This window comes from Athene cunicularia, assembly GCF_003259725.1.
Source record: "Athene cunicularia isolate RWA chromosome 1 unlocalized genomic scaffold, athCun1 chr1_part1, whole genome shotgun sequence".
Taxonomy (NCBI): Eukaryota; Metazoa; Chordata; class Aves; order Strigiformes; family Strigidae; genus Athene; species Athene cunicularia.
This window is the reverse complement of record NW_020799091.1, coordinates 79,608,934-79,626,804: the sequence shown is the minus strand read 5'-3', so window position 1 is coordinate 79,626,804 and position 17,871 is coordinate 79,608,934. Positions and strand designations below refer to the sequence as shown.

General features: G+C 39.0%; 1 protein-coding gene across 1 annotated transcript in view; it reads right to left on the bottom strand.

Moving 5' to 3' along the window:
• Positions 1-1,070: 1,070 nt before the first annotated feature.
• The window catches only part of EGFL6 (EGF like domain multiple 6), a 99,735-nt gene continuing 82,934 nt past the window's right edge, over positions 1,071-17,871 (bottom strand). The window contains exons 8-12 of the mRNA XM_026846168.1: positions 17,480-17,806; positions 6,069-6,149; positions 4,522-4,608; positions 2,918-3,183; positions 1,071-1,716 (exon numbers count right to left, since the gene is read on the bottom strand). Of these exons, the coding sequence (XP_026701969.1) occupies positions 1,621-1,716; positions 2,918-3,183; positions 4,522-4,608; positions 6,069-6,149; positions 17,480-17,806 (857 nt within the window). The 3' untranslated portion in view covers positions 1,071-1,620. The remainder of the gene's footprint in view (positions 1,717-2,917; positions 3,184-4,521; positions 4,609-6,068; positions 6,150-17,479; positions 17,807-17,871) is intronic.

Below are 17,871 nucleotides of genomic sequence, written 5' to 3'. Positions count from 1 at the left end.
TCAGAGCACCTGTTTCATAACACAAACCAGTTCTAGCAAAGAACAAGCATTTCCTGATTACATAGCTACTGTAAATTTTCAAGATATTTCCAGTCTCACCCTTTCCTCAGCTGCGTGCAAAGTGCAAAAATACTGTTTCAAGAAATGTCTCAAGCATCCCTCACTTGCTTCATAGGTGCTTGAACTTTTGTAGTTTTTTGTCACAAGGCTTAGACTCTTATAGGCTGAATTATTCGAGGTTCTTTAGTGTTAATCTGTAAAATTCTGTTCCATTGTTTTGGATGTCCCCTTCTTCATACGAGAAATAAATTAAACAGCATCACTAATAATAAACAGTGAGTAGTGAACCTAGAATGGGATACACAGAGGTAACCAGGAGGAAGATGTATGCTCATATGTTTAACTGAACATTGCCTGAATCAGAGCTTCTCCATGGGGATCTCTGTCCTCTTGAGATACAGACTATTAGGTACTTTCAGAAGAGATCACAAGACAGAAGATGGTCATGGTCTCCACAGCACTGTCACTTGACTTCTTTTCAGAGAAGGTGGAACCTGAATTCTGGACCCTCCTCAAATGTGTATATGTGTGTGTACGTGTGTGTGCATGGGCGAGCATGGCGGGGGGTGGCAGGGTGGCAGCTCCTAGTTTGTGGGAGAAGGTTCTGCTCACATTCCTCCTCCTGGGGATTGTGGATAGTCTCCATCGCTTTTGCTGAAGTTTGAAGGGACATGAAGGAACTTGTAAGAGATACTTTTTTTCAGTTGTGTTAGAAGGAGACTTATGGAGTGGCCACAAGGTTATACTGTTTACTAGAAAATGAAAACCATTCTTTCACACATCTGTGGGGTAAAGTAGGCCTGCAATCCAGAAGGAACCAATTTGCTCTTGAAGGTCAGTACATAATGTGAAGTTTCTTAAGTGCTAATAACAGGTCATTCTTTTTGTTCTTTTTTTCAGTGTCGGTAACATTATCTGTTAATGATGAACATTAAATGCTTATAAAACTATAAAGGGATCATTTCTAAACAGAGATTTGTGTGACTCCAAGACACTGATTAAAAACAAGGTATTTTATATCCTTTATTAGTAATGAAAATATTCCTCAAAGACATGACTCCACTTACAACTTGCTTAGCACCATCAAGAAGGAAATAAAGCTCCTCTCTTTCTTCTTACTTGTTGCATAGATTGACTATCTATGCACTAAGTAAGAAGTTAAAATTATGTTAACAGAAGTAGTAACATCCTCTTAAATACTGCTTTATGTTCTTGCAGAGTAGAAGAAATGAAATAGAAGACTTAAGAATACCCTTGAAAATAACTTTACAGAATAAAAGCATACAAAATTTGTAAAAAAGCTAGACAAATAATACTTTAGAAACCCTGACCTTGAATTATAAAATACAGTAGTGCTACACTCAAAGGATGTATTAGAATTAGAATAACTCATAAAGTGTACTCTGCATCTTGCACAGGTCAGTTTTTCTGTTTGCATTGCTGCATTAAGTTCAAGGCACAGTTTTCAGGTGTTTTGTAAAGAAAAAGATACAAAAATACACTACTAGTAAGGCAAATATTAAAAATAGAATTAAATCCAGTATATTCAAATATCCATTATCAGGCATCTTCTGGGCATAGACCAGAAATTAGTATAACATTGTCCACTCCAATTTCTCCAGTTTTGCCCTTCCCACGTTCTGATTCAAAAGTGACCTGTCATAAGAAATGAGATGAATTAACAGTGAAAATGTAGTTTATCCAAGCATTTAGCAGCTCTTAATGTTAATTAGTTATAATGCCATATCTGAGGAATGTTTTATCCCAATACAGGACTTAATGACTTAAATCCTTGCAGCTTTTAGACTTTCCATGTATTATTTGAACTAGAGTTATAATCCTCTGCACAGATTTACAATATCAAATGGATTCCTTTAATAAGGTCATTTATTTTTGTTGTACAAAGAACATGCAAATTGAGTGAAATCCTATTATAATAATGTAGTTTTATCCCAGTATGTGATGCTAGTGCATTTTATTTCTTGAAGACATTATGAATGTTCGTTTTCAATCTATCTGGGTCCTTAGGTTTTGAGACATACTTTATACGTATTTATACTCTCGCTGTATATAGTATGTGTATATATAATATGTGTACTATATAGAGAGAGTAGGTTCATTTTTATGAATAGATATGCCTGGGTTTTTATTTTATAGCCTGATTCTCGTTTATGTAAGGGCTTTTTTACATCATTCCAGCAGTGCAAAGAACTTTGAAAAGGGCTTACATTTCATTTATACTAACAGTATTCAACTATATAGTAGAAGTCTTTACACAGCATTGAAAATGTTCAGTCACATGAATGAAAAGCAGACTCTAGAATTTCAATGAGAAACTTGCTGAAGTCCTGACTGAGACAGTTTTCAGGCATAAATCAGTGCACAGTGTTCTCTGTTGGCTAGTATGTCCTGCTCCTAAGGTGAATGCCTACCCTTGATTGTACATGATGTCTCCTTTTGCTCTAATAGTTTGGTTTAGTGTGATTTGAGAGCATCCTCTTCTATGAAACAGAAATTTTTCATTTTTCCAGGCATGTATGTATGCTTCTGTTGCATGAGATATTAAGGAAAGATTCTGATTGCTTGTGTTAATTTATGATCTGATGCAGTTTTTTACAAAATGACAGGGTCACTGGCATCAGTGTCCTAACCAACTGGGGTAACTCAGTTCTGAAATTACAACCAGATAATAACTTTTCTGCCTCCTAAAATGTGTGCTCCTGTTTCCCATTTCAGATAAGCCTTTCAATTGCCAGTAAGCAATGCCTATAAAAGAGTTGATAGGACACTTGAGGATTAGAAAATGAAACTGTTGTGTTGCCTACAGTAGTTGGCTTATAAATTGTGTTATACTTACACTGTTGGTTGTTTCAGATCCCTGAAATATATCTATTTTTCCAGTTCTCCACTTTTCATCTTTTCCTTTGTTCTGCTCCCAGACAGGAGCAGTTTTTTTGTTTGTCAGGAACACTCGAAGTTTCCCCACTCGCTCTCCAGCAAGCCGGTAACTGAAAATCAAACAGTAGCTGCTCTTTGGTTTGAGGTCAGTGAGGAGAAGTTTTAGACGCCCCATATCCTTCTTGTGCCCCACAAAAGCTGGAACTGCCATGTAGTACCCGTCGCCTTGTAACAAAAAAACAAAAAAACAACAAAAAAAGAAAAATGCATCTTTAATGGGCTTGTGTTATTTATTAGCAAAGTGGATACATATTTGCTAAGAAAATAAATGGAAACTGTGTTGAATAATTTAAAATCAGACTGGAGAAAAGCAGCAGGGAGTGTACTATTCAAGGAATAAGCTTCACTGTTGGAAGTCAGATCAGTTTACAGAGGATGTGAGTTCATATTGCACTGGCAGTTATAATGATTCTTCCTTGCACTATCTTTCAAAGGCAAAACCATCTAGTTTTTCAAATGCAACAGCCTGTTGTTGGACCATTTCCAGTACTTGAGCTAGCTCAATACTCTCTCCACTGTCCTCTGCAGTGATGACAAACTCACAAAGGAACTGATAGTTTATTCCCCAAATCCTGGTGGACCAAAGAAATGACAGAGACACATAAAGAGATAAAGGGATAAAACATCTGGGCCCATAAATAATTTCATAATCAGCAGATGTATGTTTGGGGAGACAGGGTAAGGTCAGGGTAAGGTAAGGTCTTCCTGGAAGTCACAGCACAGAGAAGGGACTGGGAAAAAAGAAATATATGGAGCAGGAGAGGAAGGATCAGTGAAGAAAGACTGGGATGGAAGGACTGTGAGGGAAGAGAGAGAGAATGTGTGTGTAGGGACTGGATCCGCCAGTCCCTACTGCAGCAACTTCTGAAACATTTCCTGTGTCACAGGGGAAGAGACATCCTTTCAAACAAGTTTCTTCAGTCACACTTTTATATATACCCACACAGCAGTCACACATTGCACTCGTAGAGCTCTTTCTCAGGTTTTAACAGTTGGTACCAAGTCAGGTATTGGTTGTTCTTGAATAGCCACCTGTCCTTGGCTCATTCTGAGGAATGCCATCTCTAGTTTGTCTTGCAGAGTTTGAGATTTCTGAGAAGTTAATCACAGTGCTGTCTAAGCCATGTAAGTGACTACATTGCCACATCCATCTAAATAGCAGATGTATAGTTAAATGCCCTACCAGTCTTGGAGAGACACAATGCATAACTAATAAGGCTTCCGTTGCCTTGTGCCTTGCAGTTCTGAACGGTTATATTCTAATAATTTTTCTCATCTTTTGATTTGTTTGTGCTGAAATATTTTGCTGATTACCAGTTGCCACTGGATAATTCAAAGAAACAATTTCCACTCCCAGCATTCTCTGCCTCCTTTTTTCTTTTATAAAGATAACCCACTGATAGGAAAGCTAATTCTTGATTCTGTTTTCCCCTCCATCCCCCTTTTTTTGGAGGGTGTAAGCCATCAAATCAAAGCATAGCTAAAGGACAGATATTTAGATACCTCTATCTCGATCAGCAAGATTCCAGTCAAAGTCATCATCAGCATCTTGTTTCCAGTCACAGACCCCTCGACTGAAGCTGCAATCAACTGAAAAAGAAATGTGCAATGGAGATTTAGAGGTATGAGGAGCAATGTATCATAAGGACCAATAAAAAGAATTTGCTCTTTATTCACCCAATTACTAATGTATACATTAGTATATACATTGGTTTATACTGATGTATATACTAATGTATACTACAATCTGAGTTCAGATAGTGTTGACCTAGATTAAATTGTGAAAAAGCAAATCATTAGCATTTATGTAATAATTCTTACTTTAACTCACAGGAAAACCTGTTGTGTCTTTTTACTACCTATCATCTGCCATCTGCACATGAATTTCTATGCTGTGACTTCTGTATACTGAGTGCCTGTCTATTGCCAGGTATAGTTGGAGGTGTTAGTTTTGAACTCTAGCATCATAAATGGTTTGGGATCTGCCAACTTTAGAGCTTTCCTCTCTCCATTTGTTACACTGGTGTAGTTGTAGTGTAGTTGTGATATAGTTGTAGTCAGTCCAGTTCTATCCACTGAGAGAGAGAAGCTGGCCTCCTGTGAGAGGAATTCTTTATGTCAGCACTTAATACTCATACTACATGGAGCTGGAAACAGCCCAAATCAGTTGACCTTTAAAGTACGCTGAAAAAGGGTGTCACCCAGAGCACACGACAGCCTTTGTAACTGTGCAGATGAAAAGCATTACATACACAAAGAAACAAACACTGTGCAATCCAAGCATGACAGATCAGATTAAGAATAATATGTCAGCCATCTGAATTTCCTCAGAAAGAAGCATCCTTTTTGTTCTTTTAATGTACTTTATCATGAGACAGAGGAGTGCAGTACATGGTATTTAGAGAGCTCTACTGTATAAATCCATTGTTTCTAAGACTACTGCATTCTGAACTTGAAAAAATCCCAGTATCTTTACCTTTAAACAGCATTCAAAGCATCTGTGGATTATTCTGGGGTGAAACCCACCTCATCCTAAAAATAATCTCAGCTACAGCCAATCCCAGCATTTCAGCCCCTGCCCACTTGGCTGGTGACACCTCAGAAGGATGCTGCTGCCTTGTAAATGCATCAACTCAACACAATCTCTCAGTCCCCTCTTTTGGATTCTGATTTTTTCCATGGCTCTCATAAGCAGGCCGTTACAGTCAACTTAATGATTCTATCCATCACAGGGAAACTGTTTCCCACCTGGTGAGAGAGGAAGAGTGCATTCTGATCTACCTTTATACTCTGCTTTGACCAGAGCTACACTGCAGTCTGTTACAGTTCCCAACAGGCAGCAAAGTTTTCTGTTTGAAAGTGCATGAAGCAGCTTCCTTAAATTAAGTTCCTTAAGCAGCTTGTGTACATAAATTGACAGATCTTGGACCGTGTATGCTCCCCTGACTGATTTTGCAACAATTTTTAATGTGAGGAAGAACAGGTAATATAGGTTGTAATGAAAACACAAAATACACAGGAAAATAAATAATGTAAATAAAAATATTTACCTTCTTCCTCTGGCCTTGACACTGGAACTTTCCTCTGTGCCAGGAGAGGGCCAAAGGCAGCTGCTTCTTTCACTGTGGGAACTAAGGGAAACAACTTGTCAAGTGCTGTGTTATCACAGGAACAGATAATGGAACTTAATTCCTTCATACCAGTTGCAATCCTTTATTTAAATAACTCAATGTATGTGTTTTCCACTCCACCACCAAATTCACATTCCTAACCTCAGTTAGACACTAACTTTGAATTTTAAAACTTCCTTTAAAATGCTGTTTTCCACAGCACTGTGCCTTCTAAGCTGTGGGCACTGGAACTACAAGTTTCACAAGATCATAAAACATTAAACATGATCTTTCTTTGGCATGGTGAATCTGCTTTCTTGCTACAAAACTTCAACTAATGATCGAAGTACCTGAACTCTACCAGACAGCAAAGATAATGACTCAACAGCTTGGCAGCACTTCACCATCAGCAGCCTCAAAAAATGGGTAGTGTCAGAGACTGCAAAAACCATAAACATTGAGGGATCAAAGGTTCACAGCTCTGTATTCAGGTAAGTGATAGCTGGTGCTGCTGTAACAGAAGCTCCATGTAATTATTTTTCTGAAGCTGTACTCCCTTGCTGGGATACATGTTTTCCTGAAGACCTGATCAGCTCTGCTCTCTGTTGGGAAGGAAGGGTGCAGCAACTGCCCCTAGCTCTTCCTCCCTCCCTGCAACAGCTGGCAAGCCCAGCCTGATGTTTTGATAAGCAGTCCTGGTGGAACCCTGCGAACAATTTTTGTAAAAATTGGTTGATGTGTCTTGTGCCAAACTGGAAGAGTTGATACAGCAGCACAGATTATGAACGTTAGGTGTGTTCTCTAAGATACTGGCCTAAAGGATATAGTTACTCAAGAAGCACTATTTTTCAACAGCAGCCTCAGAGACCAAGGCAAAAGCTCCTATCTGATGAGCTACAAAGATACAGAAGCTTGCAAACACTTATTTACTCTAAGTAATACTCTAAAATACTCTTAAGTATTTTTAAAGTTCTGTGATTAAGCTTCTTTCGTACTATTTTAACTGCTTAACAGAGAAGTGCACTCGCTAAAAAAAAATAAATCATAGTCTCAACTTGTGCAAAGCCTGTGTAAGTAACTAATCACACATGAGATAAGTGATCTTCTTTCACTGGCAGAAGATTCTACCCTTTGCAAACACATATGCAGATGAAACCTATGATACATACCTATGAAAACAGGAGAGGCTTAAATGTGCCATTTTAGAAGAGGAGTGAGGGAGGATCCTTTGGATAACTACTTACAGAAGGTGTTAGTAGAAATCCTGACAGACTGAAGTTCACTTTTCAGACACACCATGTGGGCAGCAGTGCTAAGAAATGTTCAGACTTCCTCAACAGTGCCAGATGATAGGAGCTACAGAAATGGAAATTACTTTTCCCTACTCAGCATTGTATCTCATACATGCTATTACGAAGCTGAAAATGCCAAGTATTTAAAAAGTCACTACTTTCACATGCAAACACATTTGTTCAGAGGGGAGTTTGTTCCTGTGAGTTCCACTGAAATAGTCCTTTCCATTGAAATACTCAAATATATTCACAGTCATAAACACATACTCAATTTTAACAACATACAACCCACTGCAATCCAGAGCCTCCTAGCATCATAAAGACTCTACTTAACCTTTCTTCTCCTTCAAAACTGTCAAAAATTGCTCTGTGTGTACCCCAGAAAAAAGATACACTGATGTAGAGGCCCTGGAGGCACTTCAAGAGGTGCTGAATTGAGCTGAGAAAGGAGACTCATGCATTCTTACAAGATTTCTGATGAATTGCCAGGCGCGTGTCCTCTCTTGTCGCCCTTGCAGGCTTCCCCTAGCCCAGACCATTGCTTAAATCACCTGGATAATATTATTACTTAAGGCAAGGATTAATATATCTTTCTCCAAATTAATATGTGTCTACATATACACATTTAGGAATAGGCACATAGAGATTAGGTGTTAAGTTTACTGTCATGCCATAAACTTGGCCTCGTACTTAGTGAAAGAGGCTCAGGACATGAAAACCCTTGCCAAAATGAAGAGAGCTATTAAAATAGAATCACTTCTGGAAAAAGAGGAGTGATTTAACAGAAGACAAGAGCTGCCAGAATGATTTATTTATTGAGTTATTAAATTACACTTGAATTCACTTGAGGGATATACATGCAGGTGTAGCTGTGTACTGCAGATGCTTCAAGTGAAGAACTGTCATGCACACAAAAAGAGCCAAATTATGTATCCAAATCTATTTTTGTTTTCAGTGTCAGGCATTACACTCAGGTTCTCCACTTACTGGAAGATATCACCTGCATATCATGAGAAACTAAGCTTCAGCTTACAGAAAGGTTTCCAAGAAACCTTACTTCTTGGAATGTGCCTACATTTCACATCAGACCATTGCTGGACATAGCCAGGATGAAAAGTTAACACCCTTCTAAGTAACAGGCAGGAGTCAGGATTACTCTTTTCAGCTGTTCTGCTGTCAAGTGGTGCTTGGAGAAAGGCAGGCCTTGTCTCATGTTCCCTAAGAACATACTCTGACCAACAAAAGCTCATACACATCCCACTTTAGGCACAGTAGAGTCTCTCCTTCTTTCTGTACTGCTGGTGCCCACCCATGTTTATCTGCAGCACTAGCTACTATATAATCTCTACATATAAAACCCTTCATATCATGATGCCACACATTCTTAACTGTTGTTGTCTTATGAGTTGATCTTATGAGCAGGAATTAAATGTCAGAGATAACTAATGCCCAGGTCTTCAGAGGTACCTATGTAACTAACTACCACCAATTTTCACAGGAGTTGTGTCTACGAATGTGGTCGGTGGTGAGCTGAGCATAAATAAATTGGTGACATTCTGGTCTGAGAACAGCCACCTTTTTGCTGACACAGGTTCTTGCATCTGCAAGAAATTCTTTGTTGCTATCTGTGATGTATATCTGAGTATTGCCCCTGTTCTGAGGAGGGGGAATCTCTCTGAGCCATGTTAGATGCAGTTTGTCAATTGTATAATGTATCAAGAACCGTAGCAAAGGAAGAGACTTTCTGAAAAAAAGTCTGGCTGAACGTACTTCCTGAAAAATAAGATTCACATAAAAGAACTCTGAAACTACTGAAGATGTCTGTAATCATGGAAATGCTTCTTAGGAATAACCTCAGAAAATGAGAAAGTAGAGATTAAAAGAAGCACTGAGACATTGTTCTAGTAAAAACATGCATAAACAGAGTGCCATGAAGGGGATTTAAAACCAAATTTATACATGAAACTAGGCTTCCACTTTAAAAACACCAGGCTTACGGGGAGCACTGCACATAATGAAACAGATGAGGTCTGAGAGCCACCTCCTAGCCATCTCCCTTTTAGACGGCTAAGTAAAGAAAGATAACAGACTGCCACCAAAAGATCTAGCAGAAGAGCTAGTTAGATTCAAGCATATCCTTTCATACAGCGCACATCAGTGTCCTGGAAGTGCAGGCAGACACCATTTCACTCTACGGGTCAAACAGGTTTGTTAGTGCTGGCCTGCCAGTTGCACCAATTCTGACTACATGACTTCTTGTTTGGAGCTGGTTTGCACCTGGCTTGCTTGGAGCACAACTGGAGTGAGCTCAGGTCCACCTGAAAAGTACCATGTAGGCAGACCCTCAAGTCAGTCTGTAAGTCAAATAAGGGCCAGTGAGATCATGAAAGAAACAGGAAGCTTCAAGAGCATATATGGAAAAGCACTGCTTAGACTAAGCTGTAATATTAAAAGGTTCAAAGTACAAAAAAAAAAAAAAAAAAGCCGAAACCCCAAACTCAACAAGCAGAAGCTCAGTAGAATAGGTCTATGGAGAACTGTTTAATGGGCACCCTTCAGAAACAGTACAAAAGCACTGGTTAAGTGACTGGTAAGTGACTGCAGTACTAAAGGAGTTTAGTGAAAAACTGATAGATTTTCCTTTATGTGTACTTGGTTTCACCTCTCTGCTTTGCCAACTGCTCTATATAAAATTATTTATAGTGCATTTGGAAATGTCATTTTTGTCTGAAAAAATATGGTGTGGTTTATAGCTTGGAAGTAATTTTCTATTTGTCTGTAGTAATGCATGTGCTATCCTTAAATTTTTTACTTGTTTGTTTGTTTGTTTGTTTGTTTTTGTTAGTAGGACTGTATTTCTTATAAATTATCTGTGGCATCACATTGAGCTCTTTCTGAGGCAGCTATACTGGAAGAACAGGTATATATCAGAATATAAGCACCCATGTATTTAAGTGTGCTAGCTGTGGGCAATGTGATATATTTTATTTCTTGTTATTGCTGTTTATTTTTTTTCTCCCCTGGAAAATGCCTATGCCTGGTTTTGCCTAGGTAGTCTAGTTAGTCTAAATGTAAAAGTAACACACAAAATTTGGGAAAAGTAACTCACTGTTGGTAATTCTAACATGTAGAATTCTAAAGTGCCTGAAACTGCAGCATGTGGAAAGTCTCACAAAAAATGGTACTCTCTGTCTTTCTAACACTGCTCTCTGATGTTCAAAGCCCATTAAAAATCCAGAAAACCAGAATGGGTACTGTAAAAAAAAACCCCAAGCAGAATATAAGAGGTGCTATAAAGAAGACTAGTTTCCTATATGTACAGTATATCACTATGTCAGACTCAAAGGAATATGCCACATCTTTGCTACCACATCCTTCTCTGAAATAATTACATTTACCAGATGTCTGACATCTTTTGAGCCTTTTATCTATAGCTGTGGACTGAGCTGTGGTCTAAGCATTATTCACTCACACAGTGGTATAATTAGCAGAAAAGAATAAGATTAAGAGCAAACATCCTGATTAACTGAGAGTATGCTCTTGTTCAGAATTAAGAGCCTAGAACCCCTAAGGGAAACAATCCATTTTTAGTATTGCCAAATAAACCAGAAAACCAAAGCCTCTTTATCATTCTTGGTGCTATCAAAGGAAGGAGCTCTGTAATTAACATAGCTGGCTACATGATACTATGGGAGTGTTTTAAGCACCATGAGTTTCATAAACTGATAAAGAACAGACTATGGAATTTAGATGCAGTTGGCAATACCATTCTGTATTATGAATGATACATGAAAAGCACTGGAACATTAGAAAGTGACAGAATTAAGGTTGTGCACTCCAAGTTCACCTCTAGCTTGAGTGTAGCATCTGTACAGTTATTGCTCATATAACCAAGCACTTCTGTCCACCTCTTTGTGTCTTCTTCCATGTACAGAAAGGACATTTCTTACACATAAGGAGCTTTCCAATACTTTGGTTTACTCTCATTTTCTACACATCTGCAATTTTTGCAATCTATAGGGCAGTTCTATTTATTAAGCTGGTCCTTTCATAGCAGGACAGGTCCTTCCTTCACACTGAAAAAGGTAAGGATCCCATAGAAAATAGTAATTTAAAGTCATTAAAGACTATAGCATAAGGTATAAAAATATAAGAAGAAAATATTAAGTTTTTACAGGTGACCTTGATTTTGACATTTCTTAAATGTTGGGGGTTTCACTTTGCTATCTTTAGCTATTGTGTTTTTTAAAAAAACCCTAGTGTAGTAGTTTTCACAAAGGTCCTGTATTTTGATAGTTGGCCTATTTTAATAATTTCAATCTCCAGTTAATAATTCATTTTTTCCCTACATTATTTTTCTGTTGTTTCCTATATATTTATTATGTAGTAAAACTACTATGATAAAATAATACATAAACTTAAAAATAATAATTAAGATCTCTGAAAAATGTGACCTATCAATTTTTCCTAATTAACTACTCTTCCTGGAAGACAAACACTACCCATATTAATAATACAAAAGGCAAGTGCTATGTGAATACTTGAGGGGATTATATCAAGGAACTTAATGTGGTAGTAAAGGAATCACTGTTGAATAGACATCTGCAGAGAAGGAAAAAACCTGATGTGTAAATTTACGAGCTGTAAATTTGAGCTAATCATGTAGTCCAAAGGATCATTTAATATTATTAACAATGAAAGTGTTTTTAAAGCCAAATGTTCAAGCAACTGAGTGCCTAACTCATGACTGAATTTTTATAATAACAATGATCGAGTATAGCATATGCTAATTTAAAAGGAAACAGTTTACATATGCAAACCATCCTGAAAGAAAAATGCAAATGGCACAATGCCTTATGTCCTATACATAGTTGGTATCAAAAAAGAAAGCCATAAATAATATAGCATGCACAGATTTAATGAAAATACGTCTTGGGCATATTAGTATCCCTGTATCAAGAAGCACACCAACATTCTACCAGTATCCCCTGACAAAATAAAATCTCTCAAGCATGTTCAGCGTATAAATCCCTTATATTAATAATGGAAAATTCCAGCCAAATGTGACTGGAACAAAGACAGTCTCTGCAAAAATACAGATAAAACACAGTGCTTTAATACTTTTCAAGAAATACTATTCATTGTAACTGCTGTCAGTTACAGTGGCAATTTTGTAGAGACCAGTAGTCTCTGCCTAGCCCAGGTATACAGTGTTCAAATGTCCTGGTTTGTTTGAGAAAGTCCTTGAGAAAGAATCTTACCAAACAGCATGACGAACATCTCTTGTATATTATTTGGCTTTTCCTAAGGACAAATGATTTGCTCTGTGTTCTCTCATGCAAACTGGAATCTGGGAAATGAATGCATTCCGGATAGTGTAGCACTAAGTACTCAACAGGAAGGTTACATGATCTACCCTTTGCAATTGCATCAGGTCATGTAAGCCCAGTACAGGAGAGCATGTTCCCCTTGTATCACCAGGCAGAGAGAGCAGAGCCCTATGTTCTTTTAACAAAAAAATAAAGAGGGTGACCCTACCCTAGGGGCACTATTTCTGGCAATCCTTCCTGACCTGTCCAAGCAGGTTACAGAAGAAGCCTTTTGAGATGTCTGAGCTACATCCCTCATTCAGCCAGCCAGCCAGCCTGCCATCCCAGAAAGGCAAAAAGGGATAGGAGGACTGACTTAGATTTTTTTTTTTTTTTTTTTCTAATGGGCTGTCTTGCCTCACAATTGAGGAGGCAGAAAAGCCCACAGTCCTTTATGGCACAGAATTTTGAATAAATGTATTTATAATTAATAACAGCAATACTTATATTTAATTTATTATTTACAATAACTATTAATAGAACTTATTAGTCCTATGCCCCTAAAAGTGCTATTTAGAATGGCAATATTCTTGCAATTCTGTTTGGAAAGAAAATCTTTTGTCCCTACAAAAATCACAACTATGGGGAAGCACACTCTTGTTGAGGGTAAATATCCCTTCAGGTTCCACTAGCATTTTGCAGTTAATTAGTCAATCATTTTGAGTCCTTCCCAGTCTAACTAAATCTAGCTGAACATATCTGGTACTACCAGAGCTGGTCAATTCACACCATTCTCCTGGCACATGCAAGCTCCCTGTCAACTTACTTCATGAAGAAGCTTGAGTACCTGAGAACCTAGTCTTAACAAAGGTTGACATATATATTGCAACTGTCTTCAGCTCACTTTCTCCATACTTCCTGCAAAATTATGGCCACCTTTGGATTAATTATCATGACTGGGAAGAGTTATGTCCTTCTTTAGGATAGTATTTCAGTGGAAATGTGTGTGAAACAGAATTCTCTAATCGTAAAAGTATGAGATTGGCCATCAGAAGACCTGGGCTTTATTGCTTCTTGTGAGAGAACAGAGGCAAGTCACTTAATCCTTTGGCCTGAGACTCTCAAATGCATTTGGCAGTACCAACATGGTAAAACTGAACCCCAAGGGTAGCTTGCCATCCAGTGAAAACTTCAAACCCAATTTGGCTTCAGCTCCTGCACCTGCTACCTCTTTTAGGGAAGTGATTTATGAAAGGATCCTTATAAGATGGATAGAAAGCGGCATAAACTTGTCAGAAGTGAAAGGCTGAGTAAAGAGATAGGCTGAGGCTTGCATAATGAATCTGGTGTGGCTGGCCAGAGGGAGAGTGGCATCCTGAGCATAGCATCCTCAAATTTGGAGGCGTGACACTGTTAGCCAGAAACTTTTCACCATTTGATCTGGTTAAAAACTGACATGCATAAGTGTATTTTTGCATGTGGCCAAGTGACACTTGTTCTGATATTTTGGAAATATCACCGATTACTGACTTGTGAGCTTATATGCTTACATTACCAGAGAGGCACCTAAGCATCTTCCAGGATGCAGGTCTACTCACACTGGATACCACTATTTTCTAAACTGCTTTCAAATGCTCAGCTGAAAGTATAGAATGAATCATAGAATTATGTAGGTTGGAAGGCACATCTGTAGGTCACCTAGTCACCTCCTGATCAGGAGGTTGATCAAGGCCCAGCACAGTCATGTTAGGAATATCGTATCATCTCCAGGGATGTATATGTCACAACCTCTCTGCATACCTGTACCAATTTTTGTCTACCTTCATGATAAAATATTCTTTTTGTTAAATCTAATCAGAATTTTTTTGTTCCCATTTGTATTCATTACTTCTTGTTCTATTGCTGTATATTTTCAAGAAGAGTCTAGCTGTGCCTTCTTTATAACCTTCCATTAGATAGCTGAAGACAGCTAAGGGGAAGATCTCCCCTTAGCCTTCTCCTCTTAAGGCTGAAAAAAAAGAGTTACTCTCAGCCTCTCCTCATTTACCATGTTCTCCAGGACCCTGACCTTGGTGGAGCACTGCTATACTCGTGCCAGTATGTCCTCATCTGTCTTGTAATGAAGAGACCAAAACTGGACGCAGCACCTCAGATGTGGTCTCACAAGTGCCAAATAGAGGGGAAGAACCACTTCCCTTTTTCTGCAAAGCTTCCTCCTAAGCAGTCATCCCATGTCTATAATGTTGCACAAGGCTTTTCTTGCCCTTTGCATTTGCTTTTGTTGAACTTCATAACGTCCCTGTCAGCCCATTTCTACGCCCTGGCCAGGTCCCTCTTAATAGCAGCACTGTCCTTTTAGCATATGGGTCACTCTCCCGCATTTGGTACTGTCAGAAAACTTGAAACATGCCATAAGCACTCACTGTTAATATTTGCAGGAAAGGAGGAGGTTGGTGAACAAAGACCTGACTTCACTCTGTTTATCAGCTCACTAGCATAATTTGGGGGAGAAATCACAGAATCACAGAATCGTCTAGGTTGGAAAAGACCTTGAAGATCATCCAGTCCAACCATTAACCTAACACTGACAGTTCCCAACTACACCATATCCCTCAGCACTAAGTTGACCCAACTCTTAAACACCTCCAGGGATGGGGAATCCACCACCTCCCTGGGCAGCCCATTCCAATGCCTAACAACCTCTTCTGGAAAGAAATGCTTCCTAATATCCAGTCTAAACCTTCCCTGGTGCAACTTGAGGCCATTAACTCTTGTCCTATGGCTTGTTACTTGGTTCAAGAGGCTCATCCCCAGCTCTCTGCAGCCTCCTTTCAGGGAGCTGTAGAGGGCGATGAGGTCTCCCCTCAGCCTCCTCTTCTCCAGACTAAACACCCCCAGTTCCCTCAGCCGCTCCTCGTATGACCTGTGCTCCAGAGCCTGCACCAGCTTCATTGTCCTTCTCTGGACACACTCGAGTCATTCAATGTCCTTTTTGTAGTGAGGGGCCCAAAACTGAACACAGGAATCGAGGTGCAGCCTTACCAGTGCCGAGTACAGGGGTAAGATCCCTTCCCTGTCCCTGCTGGCCACGCTATTGCTGACACAAGCCAGGATGCCATTGGCCTTCTTGGCCCCCTGGGCACACTGCTGGCTCCTGTTCAGCCGGCTGTCAATCAACACCCCCAGGTCCCTCTCTGACTGGCAGCTCTCCAGCCACTCCTCCCCAAGCCTGTAGCGCTGCTGGGGGTTGTTGTGGCCCAAGGGCAGCCCCCGGCACTTGGCCTTATGGAAACTCCTCCAGTTGGGCTCAGCCCATGGCTCCAGCCTGTCCAGGTCTCTCTGCAGAGCCTCCCTACCCTCGAGCACATCACCACTCCCACCCAACTTGGTGTCATCTGCAAACTGACTGAGGGTGCACTCGATCCCCTCGTCTAGATCATCAATAAAGATATTAAACAGGAGCGGCCCCAAACCTGATCCCTGGGGGACACCACTCGTGACCGGCCACCAACTAGATTTAACTCCATTCACCAGTCTATATCCTTAGCCTGAACTGAAATGGGCCAATTACCACTGAAAACCTAAAAAAGGCAATTTTAGGACAAATGTGCCTTTGGCAAAGAAGCCTGTATTCTCAAATGCATTTAGGTGAATAATCACCTTTTTTTTGCCTTTTTACAGTAGAAGGATTACATACCATTTTTTCTAGAGGACTTTAAAGTGATCTTTCCTTTAAAAAAATTACATGTCTTTTCAAATCAAATAGCAACAATTTGAGCGCTATATTAATCTTCACTTGTGTTCATTTGTATTATTGCAAAATATGGTGCATAATTTTAATTATTGTGGGTATTTATTATTTGTCTATATTTTGTAAAAGAGAAAGTATCACAAATAAACTATTTCCAGGGTATGCTTTTCATATTACATGTTTTTGCCACTACCTTGAAGAATGTTTGAGTCAGATGTACTAAAACCCAATTAAAATGCATTTGAAACCTTTAAGGAACACAGCAAGAAATTGCATAGCATACAAGATAATAGTTGTAGGGAAACACCTGAAAGCAGACTGAGGAAACGTATGTCAATCTTTCTGATAAATGACTAATGTCAGAAATTAAGCAAGACTCCTTATGATGGACACCTTATTTGATGGTCAAATACCATCAAATACTTTAAATTCGAGATTGTCCATTCAGATAAACTCTCACATTTAAACAAAAGGGATAAAAACTCCCCTCTGTGATTCACGTAGTTATTTTTCTGTTGGGAATGACATAAGCAACACTGGTGCCTATTATATAGTCTATATTATTTGAAACACAAGAACACCAAAGCCTGTTTTTCCTCTGAACAATGCACACTACTTAGGATGATGACTCTGACTATCATGAATCAAAGGTATCTATTGTCTTTCTCTTAACGAAGCAGCACACTATCTTGTTTTGCTGGGGCTTTTGTGAAGAAAATGGGGAGAAGCTATGTGCTATATCTAAGCTGCTCTGAAAGCACAGCCTGCAGAGTGCCTGTCAGGATGGTGTACTCCCTCTCTGCTCACATTGGCTGCAGACAGATTCCCCTAAAAGGGAGATTCAGTACCTTTAGTCTCACCAGTAGGTATGTTAGGTTGCTTTTCGTTTTCTACAAGTAAATTCTGATGAAATGGCTGTAATGTTTAATGATGATTTTGTTAGTGTTTATATATATTTTTAGACTGAAACCAGATTTTTAAAATAATGAAGACACTTACAAAAAACATCTCCTCTAAGGCTTTGCTCATGGTCAATTTGATTCTCATAATCTTCCTTCTTTTCTTTGTCTGACTCTTCTGCCTCTTCTGTAGTAGCTTCAGTTTCTTTCTCTTCCTCACTGTAGCTCCCATGAAGATCAATACCACCTTCATAGTCCAATAACTGCAAGTGGGTCTTAGAAGACGGTGTCACAGCTGCTTCTGGGATCACATTCTTGAGTGTTTCATGCTTTTTCACACTTTTTTTATGTGCAAGAAGTTTCTTAATTCTGTCTTTAGCTGTTCCAGGGATTCTTGCAATTTCCTTCACTGACTTTTCAGGGATAACTAGAACCAAGAAGAAAATACTAAATATTTGTTAAGGAATCATTCAGCAGTGACAACATTTATAA